Here is a 19961-nt window from a genome sequence, read left to right on the forward strand (position 1 = left end):
TAAAGATCTTTTACTAGATGCCTTCTTGTAGCATCTAGTCCCAGAGGAAGAGATAATACAGGCATTTCATTTTGAACCCTGGATTTGATTGTAAATGAGGCAAAGTGACATCTCCATTCTGGGATTCAGAGGTCAAGTTTTGGAGCTAAGTTCAAATAGGAAGACTTGAGTATTTCTGCATTTGCTGTAAGAGGGTATTTCACAGCCATTTTGAAAAAGCAAACAGTGGAGAATGGCTCAAGGCTTTGGACCCCATTACCCATATGGGAGACCCAGAAGAAGCTCCTGGTTCCCAGCTTTGGACCAGCCCAGCTCTGGCCATTGCAGTCATTTCCCTTTCCTTCTCTATCTCTATAACTCTTTCAAGTAAAATGACTGATGCTTTAAAAAAAGAATAAAACAAATGTTTATGAGAAGTTATAATAAAATGAATTTGGGAGTGGAAGTATGGCAGCATGCTTAACATGCCACTTAGGATGCCTAGATCCTGCTTCAAAGCACCTGGGTTCAAATCCCAGTTCTGCTTCCAACGCTAGTTTCCTGACAGTGCACTCCATCGGTGAGGCCGGCTTAACTGGTTGGGTTCCTGTTACTGAAGTGGGAAGTTTCCATCAATTTCCTGGATCCCAGCTGCAGCCTAGCCCACCCCTGCCTATTGTGGGCATTTAGAAAGCAAACCAGTGGGTGGAATCTCTGTCTTACTCACTCTCTCTCTCTCTCCCCCTTTCAAAAAAAATTGAAAAAATCATTATCTGGGGTGTGCATTTAACCTAGCTGTTAAGAGATCTGTTATCTTATTCTAGAGTTGGTAAGTTCAATTGCTCATTCTTACGCCTGACTCCACCTTCCTGCCAAGGACAAGCCTGAGAGACAGCAGTGATGGGTCAAGTCGTTGGGTTCCGGTTGGCCATGTGGGAGACCTGGATTGCATTCTTGGCCCTTGGCTTTGGCCTTGGTTCACCCCTGCTGTTATAGATATTTGAGGCGTGAACAAGAGGAACATGTTCGCTCTCTGTCTCTCTGTCTCTGTGTCTCTGTCTTCTGGCTCGCACGTCAAATAAGCAACTTAATTAAAATTTTTTTGTTATGGTTTCTGTGAATGGTTTGTTATTCAGCACCACCCTCAAAACCAGGATGATGCATGCCCAGGGAGAAGGAAGAAATTCATTTGCACTCGTTTCACTAGTCAACTCAATAATGCACATGCTGTCAACTGATTAGAATCAGTAGGAGGGAAAGCTCAGAATTTGCTCATCAGTGTGGAGAGCAATTAGCCGAATAAATGGCATTTTCCACACAATGTTGGTCACTGTGAGACAAAGATGTGTTAGTTTATCCCTGGTGTTTTCACACATTCATTTTTCATTTCTCCAATTCCAGCTAAATTTTTTTTTGGCTACAAGATGTTCTATGATCAAGGTATCAGTAAGCGCTTTCAAAGACTACGTGATGGCATTTGAACATTTGAGCAAAGGCAGGGAATGGGAGACATTGAGCTTGGTCTCAGTTCTGCTGCCACAGGAGGGAGTTATTATCTATTGATTTATCTTTTTCAGGGGACAAGCTCTGCAGACTTCATCTAATGACAAAGTTGAGATGGATTCTGCCAAACAATGGCAGGTGTTTTCATGGATCAGCTAAAGACAACCTAAACACAACTCATAATTCACATGGCCTCCAGCTTCATACTTAGACAACCGGTGGTGAACTTTAGGATTCAGGGGAGGTTTGCAGTTATTTGAGCTCTTCTGATTATTTTTCTCTTGCATGCATTTCAATTCTCATAAATCAAGTGTGTAGAAAATGAAACAACTTTGGATTTGGCTTTGGGGTATTTGAAAGAGCTCCTCAGCTTCTTCAACCACATTTTTTGGTGAGCATCAAGGATGAATGGGGATTGGATGAGATCACAGCTCTTTGAACTGTTTTCTGAAGAGAATCTCCATGTTAGAGAATTGTGACTCTCGGGCTTCTGCAAAGAATAAGGGGAGAAGCTGGGGCAGAGGTCCTCAAAGCTACTGCAGGCAATACATGCAGGGACTTCAAGAAACTCATGGAAAATGGAACTAAAGGGTAGATTTATTTTGATGTGCAAACTTTCAAACTGCATACATAGTTTTTCATAACATACATAAGATTTCTTTAACAACAACAACAACAAATCCCAGGAAAATCATAGAACTGGATGATCTCTGAGGACCATTGGATTGTCTACCTTCTTTCCTTCCTTTTTCCACTTCCTTATTCCAAAAATTATGAACTAATGTAATATAGTTTAAGAAAGTCTTCTTATGGAATGTGATGAGTTACACACTGAATTATACACATTTCTGTTTCTTACTATTTTTGGCAGATAAAGCGTGTTCTCAACCACTGGTTCACTTACCAAATTTCCACAATAGGCCTTGCATGGGAATAAAGGTGGGAACCAAGCCCAAGGTCTACCACATGGGGTGCAGAGACCCATTCACTTGATCTACCCATTCTTGTCACCCAAGGCCTGCATTTGCAGGATGCTGGAGTCAGAAGCCACTGCCAAACATTGAACCCAGACGGTGCATGGGAATTCTATTTTTAAGAGATTTTCCTTATTTGAAAGGCAGAGTTACATACACACAAAGAAAGAGAACATGTATAATATCATTCATTCTTCAGATGGGTACAATGGCTATAGCTGGGCCAGCCCAAAGCCAAGGAGCCAGGGATTTTATGTGCATCTGTCATGTTGGACCATCATCTGCTGCTTTCTCAAGCATATTAGCAGGGAACTGGACCAGAAACCGAGTAGCTAAGACTTGACCGGTGCCTATATAGAATGCTAGTGTAGCAGGTATGGCTTTACCCACTTTGCTACAACACCAGCCACTGGGATTTGGACATTCTAACTGGCCTTCTCACCTGAACTCTTGGATTCTCTTTGAAGAGCCATCTTGCTCAGCACTGCTGTCCCTGTATGGTCTGGCACACCACCCTGTGCATAATTCTGCCTTAGAATACAATCTGCTGGATTAGAGGAAGTTGAGAACTCCTGCTGACTCTTGATTCCCCTTCCTTTATCCTGTCTGCCTATCCACAGGTGCGCTGAGCAGCCTGAGGATGTGTACTGCTCTACAGGGCACAGAGTTTGCATATTAGGCCCCTACTTGGGTGGAAGAGGCCAGCAGGTGAAGGGATGCACTGTGGGACTCGCTTTCCTGGAAGATTTAGTATAGAAGAGGTCTGTCCGGGCAGCGCCTGTAAGTGTTCCTGCTGTGCTTTGCCCATGTCTCCACGGGTGAATCTTCACTTTTGCAAAGTCAGATGGGAAGGAGACATCTGAAGACTAGGGAGACTTTCATCACTATGCCAAATCTAAAAAGACCATTTTATTCTCTGCAGGACTTTTTCCTTTCCCTAGAAATTGTCTTAATGACATCCTGAACTTTAGATGCAAGATTCTAACTGAACCATGTTTTATTAAGATCTATGCTCTATGATTTTTAAAGCTCCAGCAAACAAGATCTGGTATCTCCTCTGGACTCCACCCAACAAATTGACATTTGATATACAGAGCTTAAATGTGAGAAGCATTATTTAAAATTGCTCACAGGGTTCTTTCCTATCTTCAGTGAATGTCGAATGCTCCACCAATTTAATCCTCATACCTCAAAATATGTTTATTCCTATCCAAACACCCACTGTCAGATTCAGCCTCAGGACTTTTAACCTTACCTGAGTTGAATTTTCAATCAGTTGTGAAAGTTCTTGGGTACACTGAAAAGTCCTGGGTATATCAACTTCATTTTTCATTCCCAAATTCAGGAAAAAGCGATCTCCATGAGGAGAGAGATGATCAGCTTTGGATGAGTTTGTGTTTACCTGCCCATTTGTGCTGGAATAGTTTTACTACCCAATTTCCATTGAAATCAAGAATATGATAAAAAATTACATGATTGATGTTACTGGAGAAAATAATAATTGTATCCAATTTACAAGTAGAAAAAGGTTATGGATACATGTAGTGAGTTGTATTTATGCCAAGAACAAATGAACTACGTTGGAATTTTAGCCACAATGATATTATTCAAAGAGGTAGGGAATGGGGTGAAGCATCTTGGGTTTGGGATTTCTGCCGACACCAATTCTATAATGCTCGGACCAAACAATTTCTGAGGAATTTTCCAGTTCCTACACAGCGCCCCATGGTCCCACGGCTGTTGTTCAGTGCACAAGCAATGCAGTACTCACGTGGTATTATGCCTTGGTTAGCCAGTTGTTCCTGGGTCCTCCTTTGTTGAAGTCGTAACTGTAAAACTTAGAAAAGGAAGCATTTGTTGGTGAGTTGGGCTAAAGGTAACCTCCATCATATATCATCATTATCATTTTATTTGTAGAACAGTACTGGAAACTTCCTCAAAGTGCATTTTTATTTCCGTTGCTGACACAGAGGGAGAAAAGGGGAAGAGTTGAGAGGCTGCTGGGGTTTGCAGCAACTCGGTGACACACTGGGAATCCAGCCTTTGCCTCCTCCATGCTGTGGATGCTATTTCTTCACAGCCACTGCACTCCCTTGCTACCTTCTCCACCAGTTGCTAAATGGAGATCATCAGGTTTGGAGATCATCAGATATATTCAACCTCTGGTTTATAACAGGAGACAGTAAAGAGCTCGGGATTTGGAGTCCCAGAGAAGTGAAAAATCCCATCTCTACCACCTTAACAAGACATGGCACCCTGGGGAAGTTACTTCCTCGACTGTACTAGGGAACAATGGCCATGATGTGGTTTTATTGCCACGTGATAAAGTAAATGCACCTTGCTTAACTTAGTGTGGTTAGCATACACAATATCATCAATGAACACTAGTATGATAAGAATTTAGGATCCATTGGGGAATTTTAAAAATCTGTTGGGTTTATGCTTTGCATAGTAAAAATAAAACTTTATAAAATTGTCCAAACTATATATTCTAGGTGTAAATATCTACATACACATTTCATATGTATTATGCATTCCCAGTGTCAATAAATTATATGTTCCATATGCATAATAATGCTAATATATGCTGAATTATGAATATACATTTGCAATTTTCTCCTGCTTCTCATCTCTGTCCCTCAAACACATTCTATCTTGGACATTCTGCCTTTCCTCATTGGATTCCATTTTCCCAGGGGGTAGTTTTGAGTTTGCCACCTTGGTCCTTGGGCTTCAGGTGCACAGCATAAAGACAAGCATGTAAAACACAATAGTTTGCAAAGTGAAAGGTGGATTTAAGGAGCCAAGTCAGAGGGGAGATCAAGAGCTGTTTTTTTTATGAAAAGAAAATTAGAGTGAGGGGAAGAGAAGCAGACACGAAATGGCTTGAGGCTGGGTTTATTTAGTCTTTCACTGCAAGGCTTCAGAGTGATTATAAAGCAATCTGAAAAAGCAATGGAGAATGATAATTTGAAAAAAAAATCTGCAATGGTTTGAAATTAGGACCTCATCAACTTTCTTTGTGAGACACCAATACTACTTCAATTGCTGTGAGTTCATTTTAGCCGCTGGACTGGATTCACTGGATTCGCCTAAAGAAGCCTTGTTAGACCTAGAGGGCTCCAGGGCTCCAGGCCTGGACCACAAAGGAGGACTGAATTGTTTGGCCAGTGGATAGACAAAAATGATACAAGAGCTGCTCAGGTCCCTTTCAGGATGAGCCTCCCACAAATAAAAACTGTTCTGAAAACAGCTTAAAAAAAAAGTTCTGAAGATACCATGGCAAATAACCAGGACTCCACAACGTGAACAAAATCAGGTCACTGAGGGACTTTCAAACATGGAGAGGTGACTTGCACTTTGGAGGAGGGAGGGGGGGAGCAAGGAAGGGAGGGACTAGCCCGAGAAGGCCTGGTGGGGATGAATTGATTGTCACAGGCAACTAACCCTCAAGCCAAAGATCCAGGGTCAGCATGGGATGAAGTGGGTTATACACTCCCTTGCAACACAGGCATCCCACATCGGCCCAGGTTCTATGGTCTTGCTTCTGATCCAGCTCCCTACTACCGAGCCTGGGAAAACATCAGAAGATGGCCTAAGAACTTGGGTCACTCATGTGGGAGACAAGGATGGAGAGCCTGGCTCTTTGCTTCAGCCTGGCCCACACCTGGCTGTTTCAACCATTTGGGGAGTGATCCAGAGGATGAAAGATTTTTCTTCCTTTCTCTTTCTGCATTCCCCTGCCTTTTAAATAAATACAAATATTAAAAAAGAGATAAAAAAAAGCATAGGGCCCAGCACAATAGCCTAGTGGCTAAATCCTCACCATGCATCCATCGGGATCCTATATGGCCACTAGTTTGTGTCCTGGCTGTTCCACTTCCTTTCCAGCTCCCTACTTATGACATGGAAAAGCAGTAGAGGATGGTCCAAAGCCTAGGGAACCTGTACCCACATGGGAGACCCAGAAGAAGCTCCCGGCTCCTGAAATACATATATTTCAGGATACAGCCCCAAATTACTCTATACATAAAACCCTGTGATTCCCTGTGAATGAAATCAACAGGAGACAGCTAGCCAGGAGATGGCTCAGAAGTTGGAATTACTAGACAGGTAGTTAGTAGTTTTTAAAATGTTATTTTTTATTTACTAGAAAGGCAAGTACCAGAGAGAGTCAGGGATTGTCGGCTTCCCCCAATGCCGGCCACAGCCAGGAATGGGCAAGGCTGAAGCCTGGAGTCTCCAACGCGGGTGGCAATGGCCTGCGTGCTTGAGCTGTCATCTGCCATCTCTCAGGATACACCGGCAGCCAGCTAGATTAGAAGTGCAATAGCCGGGACTTGAACTGGCTCTCTTGAATGTGAGATGCAGAGCATCCCGAGTGTCGGCCTAAGGTGCTGGGCCACACGGCTCGTTACCATCTCTAGTGCTTTTATAATCATTCTTTATTCCTTCCAATATAACTTCCCATCAGCTCAAAGAACTCCCTTGAGCATTTCTTAAAGTGAACCGGCAACTAATTATCTCAGCTTCTTCCTTTGCTTGAAGATAATGTTTTCCACCTTCATTTCTAGAGGGCATTTTCTATGTTGGGTTGACAATCTTTTATTCATTTGTTTATTTTTAATCCTCCAGCTCTCCATGTTTCTAATGAGAAATCTGTAGTTATTCAACTCCATGCTTCCCTTCAACAACGTGTTGCTTTTCCCCACGGACTTTAATCACTTTGTCGTTGATCTTCAGTCATTGGCTTATTAAGGATCTAAATATAATTTTTTGTGAAAAGGACAGTAGTTCCAAAAGTTTGTGGTAGATGGAGTTAAAACAAGAAAATTAATGCTTTTTTCTCCTAATACGTATTTTCCATGAATTTTTAAAACATGCATATTTTCATTTATTTTCATGTAATTAAAGCTGTGGGGGGGGGAGAGAGAGAGAGAGAGAGAGAGAGATTGAGAGAAGTTGAGAGATAACTCCCATCTAACTCTCCTGATCTCTGAGACCTGGGACTTTCTCTGCCTCACATTTGTAACAAGAAAGCCTCCACTGGGCCTTCTGAAAGAGTCTTTGTTCTCATGGCACCTGCTAAGGGTATCCCTAACTGATTTCTGACATGTTTCATTTTTGATTTTGTCCCTCCACTGTGATTTTTCCTGAGAAATGAGCATGTCTAGTTTTTGTATCAGTCTCCAGAAAGTCAATAGGAACCTACGACATGAGAACAGAGAGGAAATTCACTGGAATCAAGTTCATTATTAGGGTGGGTGTGGAGTGGAGTTGGAGACTGCAATTGAATGGATTCAGAAACTTGCTGCAACAGAAGACTAGACATTTTGGTCAAGTCAGGAATTCCTCTGAGGTGTGTCCTCTGGTCCTTCGTGTAGTGACCTCTGCAGACAGCAAGAGCAGCAGGCACGGCCTGGACCCCCTCCACTCACATGGAACCCTGGCTCATGTTTCTACTCCTGGTTGGGCAGGACCCAGGCTTGCTGTTGTGCTCAGCTGGGGAGTGACACGGTGGAAGGGAGTTTGCTTTGTCTTTCTGTCTGCCTTTGGCTTGTAAACAAACAACAAATAAATAAACAAATGTTGCATTGAGTTTTAGGGAAGGGCTCATCAGTAGCTCTCCAGCGATTTTAAATGGCTATACCTCTAGTAAGACACACACACACACACACACATTTTCCACAGGGAATTTGGCAAACTATATATGATTCCCTTCTGTGAGAGTGTTTTCCTCTGATCACTGGTTTATAATGCCACCTTCATTTACTGAAGTTCTAATCTAAGCTGTAGTTCCATCTCGTGTTGTAGTCTGATTTGTGCTAATGTATGCGTCTATTGCTCCTTTTCCTTTTTTTCCTTAGTGACAGTATTGTTTATGATTTTTTGAGATAGGAAACTGAATATGCACCTGATTTCTAGAAATATTAGAAATGTTGTTTAATAAATCTCAAGCCTACACTGAAGAGGAAGAGGAGAATTTCTTGGCAGATTGTAACAATGAGTAAGCTATGAGATACAGAAAGAATATGGATTTGAACTGGAAAACTACATCCTGATACGTGCAAATCAGAGATGAAAACTATGGCCAGAGTCCTCCAGACCCGAAGCCAGACAGTGTCTGAAGGTCTGAAGTTGAAACTGACAAGGCGATTAGTAAGGGTAGAAAAGTAGGAAGCTAGCAACCCTGGAGTCCTCCCTGCACTGGATCAGGCCCTGGTTACAATGGATGGGATGGTCTGTTTTTAGATTGGACCAGTATATACAGCATTGTTGGAGTAGCAGGAGTGAGCCGTTGACTGTTGGCAATCCCCAAGAGGGTCAAGTAGCCCTCATTGTCTGGGGGTAGGGGTGAGGGTGGTGGTTGGGGATAAGCCTCTGGCTTGGTGGTTAAGACACCTGCACTTCACCAGAGTGCCCAGGTTCCATCCCTGGCTCTGGATTCTGACCTCAGACCTTGGGAGGCCATGCTGACAGCTCCAGTCATTGGGTTCTTGTCACCCATGTCAGAGACCAGGAGTGAGTTTCCACTGTCCAACTCTAGCCCTGGTCACGCTCTGGTTATTGCAAACCTTCAAGGATTGATCCAGCAAATGGGAGTAACTCTCTTTCTTTCTCGCTCTCTGCCATTCAAATGTAAAATTCATCTTTTAAAAAATTAAAAAATGGAATGATTCTAGACTTTGGCTCATCCTGTCCCTCCCGTCCAATCTCTGAAAAATTTAAAACACCACTGTATTCTCTGCAGGCTGTGATGGCCTGTGCACTGCAGTTAAGGGCACGGGAATGTGACAATAAAGAATCATCAAACCCAGGAAAAATATCAGCACGACAACAGACACTGAGAAAATCAAAGGCAAGGACATGGATTCAAGGGAGCAGCATGAGTGAGAGGAAGAGGCTTTTCTCAGGTACAGGTGAAGAAATTTTCATGAGAAAATGATACACATCTCCCACCCGTCAGGGACACTGCTGTCCATAAATTAGAAAATATATATTAGAAAAATCGGAGTCCTTACTCACTGTTAGTGGGAATGTAACATGATGTACTTGTGCTCTTAAGTTATGTGGAAACAGTGTGGTGGCTGCTTAAAACATTAACCATGATCTGGAATTATCACAGAAACGCAGCATGTTCACTTCTAGGTACATATTCAAAATAATTGAAGGCATGGAGGCAAAGAGATCCTTGCACCCTATTGTCCACAGCAGCACTATTCCCAAAGGTGAAAAGACAGCTCAATGCCAATAGCCCATCAGTGAATGCATGGACAATCAAAATGTAATATACACACACAACAGGGTGCTGTTCAGCCTGACCAAGCAAGAGAATTCCAATGCAAGATGCAACATGGATGAACTTTGATTGTGATATGCACAATGCAAGAAGCTGAAGGTAGGAAGATGGTCTCCAGGGGAGACCTGGAGCTCCTGTTGAATGGATTCAGAGTTTCACTGTTGGCCAGATGTGAACAGTTTTGGAGGTGGTACTGTGGTGATGGTGGCACACGTAGGTGAATGTACCCAGTACATCTGTGTGCTTAAAATGCTAAGGATGGTCAGTTTCACATGACACACATTATCACAGTTTTCAAAAAAAGAAAAAAGATAAAAATAAACTGAAGTTCCAAGAAAAAAAATTAGCCCATCAAGATAAATAAACTCAAGTACAGGGCTGGATATCAGAATGAAAGGAGCTAAGATTGGGTCAGACAGCTAGAAGATTGAGCCAAAACATCCTCTGAGCAAGATGCAGAAAGGATAAGGGATTGAAAAACAGAGGCACATGTATGCCATGCAGGAAATGTGGAAAAGCTTCCAGGAATGCAAGACTTCACCTGCCATGATCTGAATGATGGAGTCTTCCCACAAAGGCATGTGTTGAAACCCTAACCCCAAGATGGGACACTTGAGAGTTAAGTAGGTCATGAAGATGGGGCCCTTACAAATGGGAAGAAACCCCAGTGAGCTATCCTGCCCTTTCAACAGGGCGTAAGAAGGCACTACCAACACATTTAGAAAGAGCCCTGCACCAGACACTGACTCGATCTTAGACTTGCTAACCTTCAGAATGGTGAGAAATACATTTTTATGGCATAGAAGTTACTCAGTTTCTTTTTTGTCATAGTGGTCCAAATGGACTGGGACGTTAACTCAAAACTAAAGATAACTCTTGCTTATCTGGAATGGATGAAGCTGTCTTCTACATCGCGTGCTGGTGTGTTGCCTTTATTGGCCCAGATGTATTCCCCTCATTTAATACCTTCCCAAAGATGCTATTTTATTAAATGCATGGTGTTTTGTATTATTGGTTTCTTGGCTATTGCGTAAGTCATGAACAGAAGAATCATTATTGGTGCTTAGCTTGTTCCTAAGTGTTCAGCCATGGAAAACATTCATCAACTTTCTCTGCAGTTAATTTCTGGCCATTCCTTTGATCTTACTATAAGATATCACTCTGGATATGGAATAACTGGGGTACCTGGAGATGTCTGAGTTGAAGGCCTTGGAGACAAGATCAGCAAACAGCTCTCCTGGAGGGCAGCTCTGATTCTCTCTGTGTAACCAAGGCATGGCTTGGGTTGCCCCTTTCCCTTGGTCTCGCTGCCCTTCTAGCATAGACACTGTGTAGTCTGAAGTTGGAGGCCAACCACTGGCTCAGTGCTCCAAGCCTAAAGGGAGTGCCAGAGGGCCAAGTCCAGGATGACCTTAATAGTGGAACTTGTTTCTGGGTGGCTTCTTTGGAATTCAAGCTTGGGTGACCACCTCCCTTTCCATAGCTCTGGTCCACGTCCTATGGAACAGCCCTGATGCTTAGGGTAGAAACCTGGCTGACACCAGCCTGGTGCTTTGAGAAGCTGCCATTCCCTCTGTCCTTGCCTGGGTTTCCTTTTTGTGCTTTGTTGGGCAGCAGCATCTCCTCACTCTCAGCTTGTCACAACCACTTGTGTCACCAGGGCTGCTGGTCAACCTCCAGTGATCCACTGACGTGAAAGGACTCCTAGGAGAGGGCTGTGTTTTGGCCTATGCCTTCTCCCCACTGCTAGTTCTAATACCCTAGAAGTGACAGGTGGTCTTGAAGCTCTCTCTTTACTCCTTGAGGGCCTGCTTTCATCTCTGCGGCATGATAGGAACTGAGGTCTTGGTGTCTTTTCCATGCCATCCCAACATGTGTCATCAACAGCAGAAATCTCTTAAATGAGAAGGCAGCACAGCTTGGCAGAGTCAGCACTGAATCCTCATTATCCATTCCCAGTGCCTTGCTCAATGATGCATCCTCCCTTTGGCACACGAGTGTTGGTCTTAGTTTCCAGAACCAAAGGCACTTTTTTTCCTGATTTTTTTTTTCATTTTTTTGACCATTACTATAAAAATGGAAAGTCATACACTTATTCCCAAGCGGCTTCTTTATTTACAGTACAAGGGCCCCTCCGTTCTGATTTCCTCATCTCTTTGGCTGTTCTTACCCTGGCACTGCATGATGTTAGCTATTCTGGAGCAGTGACACATATTTTCATGTCTGGTTGGATTGGGCCTATATTACCTTTTTGTAAACAAATGAATGTTTCCTGACAACCCTATACTCTGTTGTTTCCCCCAGAATGAACTTGGGAGAACAGAGTAGCAAGTTCTACTACTATTCTGAAAGTCAGCTTTCCCCAGAGAAGGAAAAACATGCTCCTTGGATATCTTGTGATCACAGAATAATACTATAAGCCCTATTTAGCCAGGGAAACTGATGAACGTATAAAGACTTATGGTTCAAACCAAATGAATAACTAGGATGCGTTTTCTTGTATTGCATTGAGAGCTGGTACTGGAATCTCAACTCAAGAATGGAAATAGAATATCTCTGCCCACTACCAGGGATGTGCATCCAGTGAGAAATGTGACTTGTCTGTGCTCAGTAAGGAAGCAGAATCGCCCGGGAGGGAGGGAACAGGTGCAGTTGTGCAGGTCTCCTGAGAGTTTTAGTGTGAAGAGCAGGGAGATTATAGGGTGGATGGACACTGTGACATTTCTCCTGTCACACAGACAGACCCTGCTCTGGCAGACGGGTATTTCTTGTTGCCAAAGGGAGGCTGCAAGGCACTGCGGATGGAAAATTAGGATTCCACATTGACTCTACCAAGCTGCGCTGCCTCCTCATTTTTATAGAGCAGTACCATTGGTCATTACCAACATCATAGGGTTATTGGAATGAAGTTCATGCGTGAACAACTCTACAATGTTATCAGGCACCTGTATGGTTTATAATTGACGCTGTTTTTTTTTTTTTTTTTTTTTCAAGAGAAAGCACACCTGTTTGTTTCTCGTAACAGAATTGGAGGAAGAAAAGAGAGATTTAGGCCGCAATAGGAACACTACTGTGTGCTTTTTAGAAGGGCTTTACTGGCTTAAACATTATCTATACCCAGAGTGTCTGGTCCCTGAAGGGAGATCATGCCACTCACAAGATCAAGGGACTGAAGGTATAGGGAAAAGGTAGCATGAGGAATGAGATGAGAAGGGCAGAAAGTGGGGTACATAGAAAGTTTTGAGTCATTGATTCATCACTGACCACTTCTGTCTCTTCCTGTTCTTTCATTTCTCCTCCCTGTCTCTCTGGTACTGTTAATTCCTGATAAGGAAGTTGAAGCAGGAACAGCTGGTTCCTAACTATTGAAAAGTAGGGCCCAACGCGATAGTCTAGTGGCTAAATCCTCGCCGTGCATCCACTGGGATCCTGTATGGGCACTGGTTTATGTCCCAGCTGTTCCATTTCCCATCCAGCTCCCTGCTTGTGGCCTGGGAAAGTAGTAGAGCATGGGCCAAAGCCTTGGGACCCTGCACCAGCATGGGAGACCTAGAGGAGACTCCTGGATCCTGGCTTTGGATTGGCTCAGCTCTGGCTATGGTGGCGACTTGGGGAGTGAACCAGTGGACAGGAGATCTTTCTGTCTCTCTGTATATCTGCCTTTCAACAACAGCAGCAACAAAAAAAAATTGAAAAGTGACGTTCTCAAGGATGGACACTTCAACATGAACCATTTTGTTGAAATCTCCCCATAATCTATGTCATTATTCCCAAGTTATAGCTGCTGATGCTCAGGGGGCATAAATGTCCCAAGAGAAGCAAATTTCCAGTCCACAATTTGGGGCTCTAATGTTCTGCTTCACAGGTGCCATTTGGGGCTTTTTCTAAAATCAAGAATCAAAAGACTCTAGAACACAAAGGCATGTTTCACGCTATCTACCACGAGAAAATTCAATACAAAGAACTCTCAGCTCAAAATCTTCTCCCACAGCGTCTCCATGGCAACAGTCATGTAGGGTACCATTCTCCTTCTGGAGCCTGCGTGTTGATGGGTGAGAGTTCCAGCCGATACAGGTGATGGCCCTAGCTGAGTCTCAGATGAGAAGGAGGTTCCTGAGCGATCCCAGGCTGTGATGACATCACACTGAGTGGTTGCCATGGTTTTGGTGAGAAATGTTGCTTTTCAGGGGATTGCAAAACGCTTTGTGTTCCAGCTTCATGCTCGCTCACTCCTGACAGAGTGGAAAATGTGCCTCCTTGGATGAAATGTTCCTCTTGAGTGCAGCCCAAAGATGACATTTTTAGGAAAGTTTGAGAAGAATCCTGTGGCTGTGACTGAGTCACGATAGAGTGGAAATGGATCTTTTCTATTTAAAGAGTTCTGTGCTACTGTTTGAAAATGTCACATTGCTAGGGAACACTGAAAGTGGAAAACTTTTCCACTAGCTATCAACAAAGACAGATCATTACTAAATGCAAAGCAACAGGGTTGACAGGTTCTGTTACCTGTCTGGCAGAAGTGGCAGGGAGTTTTCAAGACTCTAAGTCTGGCACGTGGTGGTTTAGAGTCTGTATCTTTATCACAGCATATCTGGCTCTGAGTGACTGGGCTGTGTAGCTGGCTCTGGCTCCTGATTCCAGCTTCCTGCTAATGTGCACCGTGGAAGGAACTGATGATGGCTCAAGCAGTTGGGTTCCAGCCACCCGCCTGTGAGACCTGGATTGTATTCTTGGTTTTTGCCTGGTCCCTGACTGTTGAAATCATTAGAAGAGTGAATAGATGGATGGGAGCCCTCTGTCTCTCTGCCTCTACAATGAAGCGTAGAAGCAAAAGAAAAAGGGAATAGAAGCTACTTAAATAAGCTTGTGGCTCTCAAAAGAACTGGCTGCTCATTATCGAACTCCACTCTGCTGTTCCTTTAGAGCCGTGCCAGAGCTTGGTTTGGATAGATTGAAGGAAGAGATCAGACCTCATCAGGATGTCCCCAGTGTACCTGCTGGAAGAGCCACCCGGGGGCCTGGGTTCAAAAGACACACATTTTCCAGGTCCCCTTCCTAGAGAATCTAGTCTAGTATGTTTGGGCTTATATGGGAATACAATTTAGCAAAGCTTCAGAAAATTCTTAGGAAAAGAAGAAAAGATAGATTTGAGAAACAGAAATAAGCAAATAAGTACATAGATGAGACTGTGCTTTATTAATGCCATTTCTTCCTTTGCTTTTTCACCTTACAAATACTGTAATGCTTGGTAGTTGTGTGTGTATGTAGACTCATTTTAATGACCACAGTATTTTGTTATGTTCTAAGATCTACTTAACTATTATAGACTTTGTTCCTGCCATAGGTAGGTATAATTTTGTACTAGGACCATAAGACTGTTCCCAACTTTACTATACTCTTGTCAACAATGGACAATGCTAAATATTTTTTAAAAACGAATGACACGCTAAAGCAGAGGAATACAGATAGATTTGACAAAGAATCATTGCTATCTCTAGTGGTACTTTCCAGTAAGTCAAATGTTTTCATAGATTTGATGGTCATTACCATCTTTTATTATTATTATTAAATGGCAAATTGCTTGATAACATTCTTGGGCACTTTTCCACTGGAAATTCCTTTCTTACAGATTTAGGAAACCTATTTATATTTGAAGCATATTAAACATTGTCATTTATGTTGAAAAATTTTCTAGGTTTTTAGTTTGACTCTGAACTTGGCTCACGATGATTCTTGGCATTTAATAGTCCAATATGCAATTCTTTAAAAATATGTTTCTTATGAATTCTATCTTGGGTGCAGAAAAATCGTCTCTCCAAATTATATATCACTTAAATGTCCTATGTTTTCACACGTTTGGGTTTTACATTTGCCTTTGTACTGCATTTAGAATCCATTTAAGCATGTAGCGTTAAAGGTTCCAAATATTTTATAGAACTGCCTCTTGCTCTAATATCACTCATTTCCATAGCAAATCAAGTTTTAGATATCATGCTTGTTATGCAAAGGTACATCAAAAATTTCAAGGAGAAATTGAATGAATTTTTGTATTCATTTTTGAAGTTTCATGAAAAATATCTGGATGTTTCACTATAAAAATTTTGAAATATATGCATAGTTTTTAAAAATAATATGTATTTTCCATGAGCTTTTTAATGGTACCTCATATGCCTGGGTCTCTAAATATTTTGCATTAACTATAGTCTTGCATAACATTGACCCTGCTTTTACTTGTTTTTATATATATTTTGATCTCAATATTTTGTCTAGTGTAAGGCTGGCTTTGTGCTGGCCTGAAATGTACACTTGATTTAGTGTGGGAGTCTGGTTTGGGATAGCCACACCCTTCCAATCACAATTCTAGTTTCAACTCCACAAACCATTTCTGATAATTTCTGGGTGATGACAAGAAGCTGTCAGTAGCATATACTCATCCCAACACTAGTAAGTAACCTATCAGACTATGACACTAATATTAAGTGTCTATGCAAATGTGCAGGTGCAACAGGTATCAGAACCTGAACAAACACACGCAGCAGTTCTTGATGTTCTGAGGATTGAAGAGCAGGCAGAAGGGAAGGCAACGGCAGGGTAAAGCAAAAAGTCAACAAGCATGCGTGTAAGAAAACAGATATTTACTGGTGAATTGCATGCATGTCTAATATCCGTTCTAGTGATTGTTGTTAATTGTCAGAAATTGGTCATTTTTGTTCGTTTTCCCATCATGCATACTACCTGGGCTCAGTTTTATTCTTCACAGAATCACAAAGAAGGCATCACAATATCTCTATTTTCTATGGCATCTACCTAAATAAGTCATCCTTGCGAAGCACATCCTATTTACCCACCTCTTCTCTCATGCTGCCATGGATACACTGCTTTTTTAAAAAATGTTTTAAATATATTGTCATTTTATTCGAAAGGCAGATAGAGTGCTGCCATCATTGGTTTACTCCCTAAATGATCACAGCAGCCGGGGCTGGGTGAGGCTGATGCTAGGTGTCAGGAATTCAATCTGTGTTTCCCATGTGGGTGGCAGGGAACCAACTACTTGAATCATCATCTGCTTCTTTCAAGGGTCTCCACTAGCAGGAAGCTGGAATAGGGAGGGGAGCCTGAATTCGATCCCAAGCATTCCAATATAGACTGCAAATACCCCAAGCACATGTGCCTAATGCTTGTTTTTTTTTTTAATTATTTATTATTTAACTTCATTAATTACATTGTATTATGTGACACAGTTACATAGATACCTGGGTTCTCCCACCCCTCCCCAAACCCTCCCACCATGGTGGATTCCTCCACCTTGTTGCATAACCACAGCTCAAGTTCAGTTGAGATTCCCCCATTGCAAGCGTATACCAAACCTAGAGTCCAGCATCTTATTGTCCAGTCAAGTTCAACGGCTTCTTAGGTATACCCTCTCTGGTCTGAAGACAGAGCCAGCAGAGTATCATCCCAGTCAATTGAAAGCTCCAACATACCATCAGCAAAAATTTACATCATTATGGAATTAATTGACATAGTAATGAGTAACCAATATGTTAAAAGTAAATGCGAGTTCCCAGCCACCTTCTGTGACCACCTCACCTATACTTCAATTTAGTTTATACACAACATATAACATTCAAAACATAACATGTTATACATAACATCATATCATCTTAAATTAAGGCAAACATGTGGTATTTAACCTTTTGGGATTGGCTCATTTCCCTTAGCATTATGGTTTCCAGTTTGGCCCATTTGGCCACAAAGAACTGCATTTTGTTTTTTTTAATAGCTGAGTAGTATTCCATGGAGTAGATGTACCATAGCTTTCTTATCCAATCCTCTGTTGATGGGCATTTTGGTTGCTTCCATGTTTTTGCAATTACTGATTGTGCTGCTATGATTAATTAGTTTATTTATTTTATGACACAGTTCCTAAGGCTCTGGGATTTCCCTTCCCTCATTCCCCCACTGATTTCCCCTATTTTACTACAATAATATGGTCCTTCAGATAACAGTCGTAAATTCATCGTTCTGCTATTTAAGTGTATCCTGACATTGTAGGTAGGGAGAATGGCAGAGTCCAGCGTTCTATATCAAGATGTATTGAACAGTTGCATTGGAAGTTCATCTTTCATTTGGAAGCAGAGATGCATAGTGCATGGTATTTTCACATCTCAATATAATAGTCTCTATTATACAGTTCTTCTAGATGACTATATGTACATGCATGTTTACCTATGAATCTATTGTATTTTGCTAATCTTGTATTTTGTTAATGTCTGATTTCTTAACACCATCATATTACCCACATCTGATGGATTTTCTTTCTAGTATCTCTCCACGCAACAATTGCTCCCTCCATCCAACACCTCCATTTATGTTACGTGAGATTCCTCTTGGCCTCGCTTGGCCCATAGCAGCCTACTTGCCACTACCTTTACAGCCTTTTCAAAAGGCCATCAAATGCATGCTCTGACAAGAGATTTTCCTGACCTATAAATTTGTACATAAAATTTACCAAAGTCATAAAACAACCTTCCTTCATACAAAAGAAATCACTTTTTGAAAGAAAAGACATTCTCAGAAAAAAGGTGACAAAGAATAAAGTTGTGTATCCATTGTACCAACCATCCACCAACCACACACAAAGCCGCCTGTGTCCGTGTTGTTTCCTCTATATCTTGAGTGAATTCTTTTTTTTTTATTAATTATTTTGCATTATGTGACAGTTTCATAGGCTCTGGGAATCCCCCCACCCCACGCCCCTCCCCCATGGTGGATTCCTCCACCTTGATGCAGTAATACAGTTCAAATTCAATCAAGATTCTTTCTTTGCAAAAGTATACCAAGCATAGAGTCCAGCATCTTATTGTCCAGATGGGTTGAACACTTTCTTGGGGAGACCGTTTCTGGTCCGAAGTTAGAGCTGGTAGAATATCATCCCAGTCAATTAAGAGTTCCAACATAACATCAAAAACAATTTGCAACATTATGGAATTGACATGGTTTTGAGTAACCAGTATGTTAAAACAAAAAAAAAGCAAGTTCTTAACCACAACCTATGATTAGCTCATTGATATTTCAATTTTAGTTTATATACAGGACCGGCTGCTATATACCTTAAAATGGCTATAAGGTACCATTCAGCTGTCTCATGTCTATTTCATTTTAGTATTTAGCCATTTGTTGCGTTGAAGTATAATTTTGCTGAACTTGGTGGATTTTAGAATAGTCTAAACTGGCTTATTACTCTAACAAGACATTTGTCGACAATTAAGGTGCAGAACATTTTTTTTTTTTTTTGAGGGGGTATGCAGGAAAATCCTCAACACCACGGTGAGGAGTGACTAATCTTTGTGTCCCACCCAGCGAGGCATGAGCCAATCCATGCCAGCTCTTTCCTGTCAGATTCCAAGCTCTACTTTTGTTGTTTGTCTATTTATTTTAGGTTTTTTTTTAGTTTGTATGATTGTTTGTTTGCTATGAGGAGTTTTCGGAGTGAATTCTAAACTCTTTTTTTTTTTTTAAAGATTTTATTATTATTGGAAAGCCGGATATACAGAGAGGAGGAGAGACAGAGAGGAAGATCTTCCATTCGATGTTTCACTCCCCAAGTGAGCCGCAACGTGCTGGTGCTGCGCCAATCCGAAGCCGAGAACCAGGAAACCTCTTCCGGGTCTCCCACGCGGGTGCAGGGTCCCAATGCATTGGGCCGTCCTCAACTGCTTTCCCAGGCCACAAGCAGGGAGCTGGACGGGAAGTGGAGCTGCCGGGATAGGAACCGGGGCCCATATGGGATCCCGGGGCTTTCAAGGCAAGGACTTTAGCTGCTAGGCCACGCCTCCGGGCCCGAATTCTAAACTCTGAATGAGGTTCTTCCTTGACTATGTGGGAAGGCAAAAGTAACTCCCCAAATTTTACTGAGTCAGACTCCATGCGTCCTTTCATTTGGATTTCTGAATAATAACACAAGAAAGACATATAAGGTTGCTTATTAACAATGAGAAAGACTAGGTTACAATTGGACACTTGCCAACTTTCTTTTTCAAAAATACTGACGATTCATTCTTTTAGCTAAAGTCTCTATGGGGGAAGAAAGGAAATGGCAGAGGTGAAGAGTACAAGCTTAACTTCTCAAGAAATGCCCTGGTTCTATGAGAGAAGAGTGAATATTGTTGGCTTTGGAGGAGCCTCTAAATCCCTTCCAACTG

The 19961-nt window shown here is 42.0% G+C and overlaps 1 protein-coding gene across 4 annotated transcripts in view; it reads right to left on the minus strand.

Annotated features, from left to right (window-relative positions):
- The window catches only part of MYOCD (myocardin), a 94627-nt gene that overhangs the window by 50183 nt on the left and 24483 nt on the right, over positions 1 to 19961 (minus strand). For all 4 annotated transcript variants that reach the window (XM_058675991.1, XM_004594731.2, XM_058675992.1 and 1 more), the window contains exon 2: positions 4228 to 4293. In XM_058675991.1, coding sequence (XP_058531974.1) covers positions 4228 to 4293 — 66 coding nt within the window. The remainder of the gene's footprint in view (positions 1 to 4227; positions 4294 to 19961) is intronic.

Source organism: Ochotona princeps, chromosome 17, assembly GCF_030435755.1.
Source record: "Ochotona princeps isolate mOchPri1 chromosome 17, mOchPri1.hap1, whole genome shotgun sequence".
In the NCBI taxonomy this organism is placed as follows: Eukaryota; Metazoa; Chordata; class Mammalia; order Lagomorpha; family Ochotonidae; genus Ochotona; species Ochotona princeps.